General features: G+C 36.9%; 1 protein-coding gene across 1 annotated transcript in view; it reads left to right on the top strand.

Moving 5' to 3' along the window:
- LOC107663564 (protein very KIND-like) overlaps positions 1-10,692 on the top strand; it is a gene marked incomplete at its 3' end in the record, with an annotated part of 60,427 nt that overhangs the window by 4,726 nt on the left and 45,009 nt on the right. The window contains exons 2-4 of the mRNA XM_016453802.1: positions 486-684; positions 4,935-4,993; positions 8,011-8,151. Coding sequence (XP_016309288.1) covers positions 486-684; positions 4,935-4,993; positions 8,011-8,151 — 399 coding nt within the window. The remainder of the gene's footprint in view (positions 1-485; positions 685-4,934; positions 4,994-8,010; positions 8,152-10,692) is intronic.

Below are 10,692 nucleotides of genomic sequence, written 5' to 3'. Positions count from 1 at the left end.
ATATTGTGGATGAGTTCTTCTGTGTCATCACGTTCTATTAGTTCTACAGCTTCAGTTTCGGAACTTTCATGCTTAGTAACACATACAGCTGTTCCCTCAACACAGTGCAACAGTGAAAACGGACCCCTTTCAAACGGTGTCGCGTTCCGAACGTTGTTTAAGCGACATACACCGGTATTGCGGTATTTTAAAAATTCATATCATAACAAAAATAAACACCGGTATTTGGTATGAACCATTATACCGCCCAGCACTAGTGTTCACTTTCATTTAAAGCTCATTTTATTAAAGCTCATTCATTTAAAGCTCATTCTGATTTGACTTTTGCTGTTATGCTGTTACAATAATTAGTGCATTTTTTTTTTGCATTAAACTAGATACATGCAAACATGTTTTCACTAGTTTTCAAAGACGTTTGAACCCATGCATGTGTGCATTTGTGCATGCATGAGACTGATCTCTCGGTATGTGCTCTCCATCCTCAGGAGAATGTGTCTCTGGCTGATATTCTGTGTCTGCGGGACGGTGGGCTTTCGGAGCAGGAGTTGTGGGCGGTGTGTGTGGAGTGTGTTTGTTCTCTCCAGAGCATCGGCCTCTCGCCGCTCTTTCACACCCTCTGCGTTACACCCGACACGCTGGCCTTCAACACTCACGGTAATGTGTGCTTCATGGAGCAGCTCAACGGTGAGTCACCAGCTGCATGAGTCAAACTAACACTCAGCGCTCGCATTAGTCGCGAAACATTGCTTTTAATGCCTGTGTCTAATGGACGGTTTTGACAGACGTGTTCTTTTGAAACCGAGAGCGCTCTGTCTTCTTCATAAGTATGATTTTTCATGTGCACCTCACATGTGTGACACGTTGTGCCATTGTGTAGATAATGGATGCATTCGTTTGCATAATGATTAACAGATACGACACCCTCCCACGAGTGTAAAAAGCATTAACTGGTATTTATGATTATTTCACATAGAAGGAGGACACATGTATTGAATTGTGTGCACCAATTAATTTGATCACATGGCTACTTTAAACAGCTCCATTAAGCCTTTAGCCCAAAAGAGCGCATATTTAGAAAGATAATGATAAATTCTCATGTTCACGCTAGAGGTCGACCGATAGTGGATTTTACCGATACCGATAGCTATAGGTTGGGCCACACTGGCCGAAACCGATTAATCAACCGATAGTTTTTAAAATAACTGAACGAAAACTAAAATAGTGTTTTACTAATAAAAAACAGTACTGAACCATACTTTGTACATGAATAACAGTATTATTAAATATTAATCATATATTGATCATTAAGTTAATTAACTAATGTTAACAGAAGCAACTTTAAATTTAAAGAATGTATTAGTAGATGTTGAAATTAACACACTCTAACTAGTTGGACATCTTTAAATCTCTACACAAAGGCAATAGCATTGAAATTACATACATATGGATATTGTATGTATACTCTCACACTTATATAATCAAAATAACAAAATATGGCAGTTGCACACTGGGCAAAAAGTGTAGCACCGCGCCAACGAACAGCCAAAGGCGTCAGTGATTCCGCCTCTAGAGGTCGCTCTCATACTGTATAATGACGGCGGAGCTTCTCAGCCGCTCCAGCAACGGACGCAATCCGGAAAACTATCGGCATGGATCTTTGCCGATAGTTCCAGCAATCAACTATCTGTGCCGATTAATCGGCAAAACCGATACATCAGTCGACCTCTAGTTCACGCCTAATTTCTTTACTGTTAATTTAATGTTCAACTAAATTATGCGATCTGAAGTTTTTGAGCGTTCTCTCCCATCTCACTGCCGTCACACATAGTGGGGCAGAAATGTCATCAAAATTATGATATAAAAAAAATTTAAAAAAGCCTTTTAATGAGTTTCTGGTTTTATAAAATATACCTGTGATATAGGACTTAGCTTATCGCACAAGCAAGAGTCCTGTTTTTCCGAATATCTGCACGATTGCAAATGTACAATAAACAACATGTTACTGAGTAACTTTCAGACACAAAATTCAGTTTTGCTCCATCGAAAAGAAAACGGAACAAACAGCAGAAGCACTGCGTCTCCAAGCAACACGGAGTTTTGTTCCTGAGCGTTACACGGAGCTGTAAATGATTCAATCAGGCTAAAAGTACAGTCGTTTGCAAAGTTAAATGAATTATAGCTTTTTAAACAAACCGGTTGATTTAAGGATTCAACTCATTCATTAAGATAGTCACTTGCTCCCACCTACTGGCGGTTGTAGTTTCATATTTAAAAAAGTAGCTTATTATTGCATTTTTGCAATAATTTAATATGTCTACAATTAAATGTTATATTTAAACTTAACAAAAACGTAACTGTGATTTCATTTGTTTGTTAATAGCTAACATGTCTTTTTATTCTGATTGAATTTATTGATTCAATTTAAGAATCTGGCTTAAGTGGACACAGGTATGACAATACATTTTTATAATACTAATACTTTTTTTTGCTCAGTGTTATTTCAGGGTTTTGAAACATAACCTCCAGCCCAGGGGCCCCTGACGCCTTAAATCCTGCCCTGTGTACTGTAGATGAGTTTGTTTCTTCATCAGGTTTGGAGAAATGTAGCATTGCATCACTTGCTCTGAAGTGAATGGGTGCCGTCAGAATGAGAGCTGATAAAAACATCACAATAATCCACAAGTAATCCACAGCACTCCAGTCCATCAGTTAACATCTGGAGAAGACAAAAGCTGAAACACATCCAGCATTAAGACGTTTTTAACTCAAATACATTGAGTCCATAATCCATAATAACGCTTCCTCCAGTGAAAAAAACAAAAAAAAAATGTATTTCTCATTGTTAATGTTAGTTAATGCAGTGTTTCTCAACTGGTGGGTCGCGGAGTGTACAGTCAAAGAAACAACATCAACAACAAAAAAACGTAATTCTAAATGATTTTCTGATGCAAGACTTTTATTTTGAAAGACATGCGTGAAAGCTGTTGACACTTCTATCAGATGCAGTTTAATAAGTCAAGAGTTCCTGAGAAAAACGCACTGTCCTGATTCAGTATCTGCGGTCAGATGAGATGTTGTCAGGCTTAATGTCAGTCTCATTATTCTATCGTTATTTTCGTAACTTGTTACAAAATAAAAAGTCTCTCACCTCCTGAACTACGAACTATCCTGTCCTGTCAGATGTTATACTTTGCTCGTAGCGCGCGCCGTATATCGCTTCACTAAAGTGCAAAAGAAACTATGAGCATGCAACGTGTGAAATAAAAGTACAGTACTAATAAACCACATAACTGGTGCTTCATGTGTTAGCTGGGAAGGATTTGCATATATGATATCAATTCTATTCAGGAGCAGTTGTCATGTTTCATTAACAATTGTTAGTATTGTGTATACACCATGGTAACTGCTGTTTCCATAACCCAAAAATGACATGTTATTTTCACTTTGTGTTATTTTGTAGATGGTTAAATGACTGTGCTGGCTCATGCCAACTTAATTGTATTAACAAAAACTAGTTTTTGGTTTGTTTGTTTTTTAATACAAATTATATGTATATATAATTTGTAAAAACAAAAAAAAACAAAGCAAATTTATTTCACAAAAATTGTGGGTTTGATGACCATGGCCAAACCAGTTGAGAACCACTGAGTTAATGCATTAACTAATGGGACCTTATTGTAAAGTGTTACCTGTAAACTTACTGTAAAATACCATCAAATGTATGGTTTTCACAAGTAAAAACTATGAATTATCATATAGTTTACACAGATCTAATTGCAATTTCTATTTGTGATTATTAATATTTATTATTATTATAACCATCAAATCAGAAATTTTTAAATAATTGTAAAATAAAAAATAAATTTTACATTATTTAAATGTATATAATTATTATTATTATTATTATTTTACATAAAAACATTAAAATACTATTTTTCTCCTTTGCTTTCAGATGTTAAATCATAGAGCTTTTATTTTTGCAGAAAACTGCAGGGAAACTTCTCTTTTCAAATGTTTCTTGTTTGTTCAGATTTATAAACGCTTCTCATTATGAACTCGACAATGAAAACACTGTCATCATGAGCGGCTCACGTGAATACATCACGGCTCGTCAGATTACATTTTTATATGATTACAATGCAGTCTTTGTGATTTGATCAGTGCGCTAAAGCACACTGTTATAAAAAAGTGATCAGCCAACAGTGTTATATATACTCGCCAGTGCCGATTTTTACTCACATCTGGCGCTTGGCGAGTGTTAATTATAGGCCCTGGCTGTTGAACAAATATCCTGTAATAGATGAAACATTGTCACTGTATGTCTTCCAGTGTACCGCTTCTCTAAGCCTGTGAAATCACAAATGTAAGTCCAAAACCATCAAGAAGAAAGGTCTAGATCTGCTTCAGGTTTCACAGGTGAAGATATGAATGAGAACTATATAAAAGCAACCAATGGTTTCGTCCTCTAGCCCATTTCTCAAAGGCCACACCGCATGCTGTCTAAATATACCGGTGAGCTCCTGCGCCGGCGTAACGCTGAGGAGTTTCTGGAGGATCTGACATACTCCGGAGGAGAAAGCCTGACCTATTTCAGTCGCCGAGCTCTGCAGAAGCATCTGGAGGAGAATGTGAATCCTCAGCGTGGCCTAGTTAGACTAGGACTCACTTACTTATTCACAGAGAGAAAGCAAAGTGATTAAACATCACCGCCAGAACGTTTGATCGTGTCTGACTGCTCTTTCTGAGAGAACTATTATTAGAGCCACATGCATCTGCGCATTTGCTTTCATGCACGTATTATCAGTTTGTGTGTTTTCTAGCTCTCATGAGTTTTTGCAGGTGGCTTTTGCATGGAGATGCATCGCTCACATTCGACTGTGTTTGTGAAAGTGTAAGAATCTAGTTGGTTTCTCTTGTTTTGTCCTTGTTCTCAGATGATCCTGACGGCTGTTTTGTTCCTCCAGAGTTTGATAAGACTGGAAACACGTTTGAGGTGAGAAAGCATGAATCCAGGAGCTGCTTGAACTTGTTATGAACCTGTGTTACAAATATACGGTCGTACTGATAACTTATCCTGAAAGACCAACACAGAGGGCATGTACAAAAAAAAAAAAAAAAATCATGTTAATTGCATTAGACACCAAGGTTATTATATTAAACAAAAATAAAATAAACAAAAAATACAAAATTTTGTTACTTGAAATACATGTAAAATAAATGTTGAAATAAAATAAAATAAAAAATAATGTATTTAAAAATAAAATAAAAATAATGCATTTAAAAATAAAATATAAAAGCTTATTTATTTAATCCCATTTTCACTTGGTTTAACGTGCTAAAATAAATGAAATACAAATTTATAAAAACTTTATAGACATTTAAAAAAATAATAATGACAATACATCAAAATTACTAAAACTTTAAGTAAAATTAAAGTTAAAACAGAAAATACAAAAATAAAAATAATAATTCAAAATATTAAAATAAACTATAATAGTTTCTCGATGCTAAGCGCGCTTTAAAAAATATATATATATTTTTTTTTTTTTAAAAATCATGTTAATTGCATTAGACACCAAGGTTATTATATTAAACAAAAATAAAATAAACAAAAAATACAAAATTTTGTTACTTGAAATACATGTAAAATAAATGTTGAAATAAAATAAAATAAAAAATAATGTATTTAAAAATAAAATAAAAATAATGCATTTAAAAATAAAATATAAAAGCTTATTTATTTAATCCCATTTTCACTTGGTTTAACGTGCTAAAATAAATGAAATACAAATTTATAAAAACTTTATAGACATTTAAAAAAATAATAATGACAATACATCAAAATTACTAAAACTTTAAGTAAAATTAAAGTTAAAACAGAAAATACAAAAATAAAAATAATAATTCAAAATATTAAAATAAACTATAATAGTTTCTCGATGCTAAGCGCGCTTTAAAAAATATATATATATTTTTTTTTTTTGCTTGTCATGTTAATTGCATTAGACACCAAGATTATTATAAATAACTAAAACTAAAACCATGAAAAAACATTTCTGTTACCTTTAAAAAAAAAACAAAAAAAAAAAACGAACCAATAAAAATGTCAAAAACACACCAAAATTACTTAAACCTAAAATAAAATTAAAATGGAAATCGAAAATATATATATAAAAAAAAATAATATTAAATGAAACTATAGTAGTATCTTAGTGATATTAAATAAAAAATAAATTATTAATTGTTTGTCATGTTTATTGCATTAGACACCAAGGTTATTGTTAATAAAACTAAAACCATTAAAAACTTAATAAACTTCTTTTATTTCAGCTTATTTCTCATTAACTAACATAATGTTCTAAAATAACTTAAACTGAAATAAAATATTTTAACTAATAAAACTGACAAAAATACAACACAATTGCTAAAAATGTTAGTAAAATTAAAATGATGTATTTTTAGGAATATTACAGATCATAATATATCTATAATAGGTAATTCTGGAAGCGATGCTGCTGAATAACCTGTGATCTGTCAGATCTGGATTGGGCTTTTCTCAGATGCACAGATATGATATTATATGAATCATGAGCCCTGAGGACTGTGATCTGTGAGCCAAAACAACTTCAACTTCCAGCTATTTACACACACTAGCACAAAGACCTTCATGCCATAATATCATATGCAAACAACCCACTGGCCTCTATGTTATATGTGGTTATAATCCATAACACTATACTGTACTAAACATCAAACGTGTAAGAACCACGAGCCAGAAAGACTGTAGGCGGCTTGCTTTTCTGAGATGGAAAGACCTTACGTAATGTTTCTTTCAGTGGGAAGGAACAGCTTTTTATTTTAAACACAAGTTGATATTTTCTGTGCGATTCTTTTTGTTGTTTGCCACATTTCTTTTTTTGATGGAAAGGCTGATTTATTATTGGAGGGTGACTGAAAGAGGCGTCAGCTTTGATGGATAGTGCAGACGGCTGCATGCGGACCAATAAAACAACTGATAAATGAGAAGAAAATCTCATCTGATGGAATTTTTTTGCATGTTCGTAACAATTTTAATAATATTTTTATTTGCATAATCATTAAATCATTTTAATTTTAATCATTTTGGAATTTGTATTTTATACTTAATATACTTATTTTTTTCAGATGGAGGCCCTTTTTAGCATGTTTATTACATAATTTCATAGTTTTTATACTTTTATATTTTTTGCAATTAATGTTAATTACATAATTTTATACATTTTGTAATTTTAATTTTATACTTCATGTTTATACCTTTTTTAAGATGGAGGTAGTCGTTTTCTTTTTCTTTGTTTTTGATGTTCATAACATAATTTTAATAATATTGTTTGCATGTTCATTACATAATTTTGTAATGTTAATTTTATATTTTATTTTTATACTTCATATACTTTTTTTCAAATGGAAGTATTTATTTATTTTTTATTTATTGCATGTTTATAGCATAATTTTAATGTAATTTTTAAATTTAATTTTAATAATGTAGTCATTTTAATTTTATACGTAATTTTTATAGTTCATATGTATAACTTTTTTTTTAGCATAATTTTATTTATTTATTTGCATCTTCATTACCTAATTTAAGTAACTTTGTCATTTTAATTCTATACATCATATACGTAATTTTAATGTTCATGTTCATTGCATTATATCATTGTTTTGTTCATTTAATATTTCATTTTTAGGGTGACTTTGTTACATTTTGTCCTCGGACTACAAAAGAAAAATAGCCTTTGTTTTATTTACTGAACTAATAAATAAAATAAAGAAAAAATACATTTGCATTCTTTTTTGTACAAAAAAATCAGATTCATAATGCACAAGATGATACGTTACAACTTCATGTAACCTATTTTATCTAGTGGACCAAATGCAGGTTTGCAAACTGAAAATATTTAAATGCTGGCAAGAAAATATTTGTGGTTGGCACAAAATGTTTTTTTTCTGTGTCTCTCTCTCTATCTCTCTCAGGGTCACATGTTCTCGTTAGGCTCCACCCTGTGGGCGGCGCTGGATTATGTGTCAGAGCTGCAGGTGGAGTTGAGTGAAGAGAGCAGGTGTTTGCTGAAGCAGATGCAGCGAGAGAAACCTGAGGATCGACCGCGACTCCAGGTTCAGCACAGTCTAGTCAAATACTTCTCATTGTTAATATAACAATAATTTACATACATTTTATATTTACATTAAGTTAAACTAAATGAAAATAGTAATGTTGCCTTGGCAACTAGCTGAAAAGGGGGGGTACAATGCTGTTTCATACATTCAGAGTTGTTTACACTGTTAAAGAGTTGGATTCTCATGCTAAGCATGGAGACAGTTTAAAAAAACTATTTAGTATTTCTTTGCCAAAAATCTTACTTCCGGGTTCGTACAAGTTTCGGAGAGTTTTTTTCGATCGTGGCTCTTCATGACGTAAACGAGGGTGGAACTCCTTATATGGGCATTTCTCCCGAAAAAAACACGCACGCATCGACCAGAGCGAGATCGCGTCCATCAACGCGCTTCGTCCGGCGGCAGCGCTACACGGGACTTGCTCGGGAAGAATGTCTCCAAAGAAGTGTGTTTTTGGTTGTAAGGGAAAGATAATTTTGTTCAGCTTCCTAAAGAACCCAGCGTTCCCTCTCAAGCTTTCACGAGACATCACAAAGACATTTCTCCGTTATGGGAACTCCTTCCCTTCCAACCTTTCCTGAAGTTCTATTGGCTCACGCCATCGTGGGGTCCCGGGAGGAAACGCCACGGCCAGCGGAGGAGCCCGCGACGTGACTCTCGCCTGCTGCCGGCTGCTAAGCCGTCGTCCTGACGGTCTGAAAAGAGAGCTATTTCCTCCTCACCCAGTCAATGCGGTGCCGCTCGCCCCGCCTCAGAGCAGTGCAGAGCCGCCGCCCACACACTCGCCGGCGCATCCAACGACCAAGCCGCTAAAGCCGCTATGTCAGTTCCTGAGCGTGTGGAAAACTATTCCGGGAATCTCGCGCTGGTTACTCGGTGTGATAGAGCGTGGGTACGCCCTTGAATTCAGACGCAGACCACCACGTTTCAACGGCGTGGTGAAGTCTCTAACATTGCCTTGAAATGCCCTGAACAAGAGGTATGCAACCTGCTCGAAAAAGGAGCGGTAGAACGAGTCCCTCCGAGTGAGCTGGAGAGCGGGTATAACAACCGCCATTTTTATGGTGCCCAAGAGAGATGCAGGACTCCGCTCAAATATTTGGATGACTGGCTGATCTTAGCTCAGTCACGGGACACACTATAGACAGTCATATAGACAAACTGTTTCATCACTTGGAGTTCTTGGGGCTATGTGTGAATGTGTGTAAGAGCATTCTCACCCCAATCTCAAGCCCCTTGGACGGCGTGGACTTCGGACCGTTTGCACATCGCGGTTTCCCGCGGCTGCATCAAAGCCCTGAGGCCGTGGCGCAAAGATCTCCTCAGCCGGAGGGTTCCCCTGGGCTTGATGACGTCACATGTCGTGGTTACGACGGACGGGGTTCCCCTGGGCTTGGTGACGTCGCGCGTTGTAGTCACGACGGATGCATCGACTCGCGGCTGGGGAGCAGTGTGCGAGGGCATGCCGGCTTTGGGGCTGTGGTCAGAACCTCAGAGGCGGTGGCACATAAACCGTTTGGAGCTGGAAGCAGTGTTTTTAGCTCTAAAGGATTTTCGGCCGCAGCTGGAACAGCGACATGTACTGATTCGCACCGACAACATCTGTGGTGTCGTACATAAATCACCAAGGGGGTCGTACAATCCAAGGCTCGGTACAAGCAGGTAGCGAATCTCCTGTTATGGACGGACCATCACCTTCTCTCCATCAGAGCAGCGCACATCCCCGGTCTCCTGAACCGCGGGGCAGAAATGCTTTTGAGGAAGGGGATTCCTCAAGGAGAGTGGAGGCTGCATCCCGAGTCGGTTGCATTCCCCGCGTCCGCCTTCACTTTCGCCCTGGGACCTAGAGGTGGTGTTAAGAGCTCTTTCACAACCACCATTCGAGCCTTTAGCATCCATTGCTATGAAGGAGCTATCTCTCAAACTGCACTTCTTCTTTCCCTCGCTTCGGCTAAGTGCATAGGGGATTTACATGTGTTTTCTGTGGACAGCGATTGTATTCGCTTCGGACCCGGTGACTGCAGCGTCACTCTCCTGTCGAGACCGAGCTACGTGCCTAATGGCGCTTTTCCACTGCTTGGTACGACTCGACTCGGCATGGCTCAGTACGGTACGGCACGGCTCGGTTTGCGTTTCCACTACAGTTCAGTACTGCTTTAGAGTGGGCGGGATTCAAGCTCTCGCTGGATCCGCTCCTCTGCTATCAACGAGAGGAACGTCTGTATTTCCTCAACAGACCACGAAACAGCCACTTTTTGGTTGTTAAAAAAGGTGCGCTTGTTCAAAACAGTTGCGTTCGATCCTTCGCTGGCTGTGCTGATTTAAATCTAGCTGTTCTGTTGTGTTTGTGTTGCAAGTTCAGTGACGCAGGTAGTGACGATTCTCTCCGGCCAATCCGTGATCAGCAGAGTTTACAGGTGACGTTTTGGTAACGGTACTGTTCACTTGGAACCTCAACCGTGGTGGTACTAAAAAAGTACCAGGTACTGTACCCAGTGGAAAACCCCCCAAAAGTGAACCGTACCGAGCCGTACCGTGCCG

The sequence above is a fragment of the Sinocyclocheilus anshuiensis genome, unplaced genomic scaffold (assembly GCF_001515605.1).
Source record: "Sinocyclocheilus anshuiensis isolate Anshui unplaced genomic scaffold, SAMN03320099.WGS_v1.1 scaffold2329, whole genome shotgun sequence".
In the NCBI taxonomy this organism is placed as follows: Eukaryota; Metazoa; Chordata; class Actinopteri; order Cypriniformes; family Cyprinidae; genus Sinocyclocheilus; species Sinocyclocheilus anshuiensis.
This window is presented reverse-complemented; position numbering and strand designations above follow the sequence as displayed.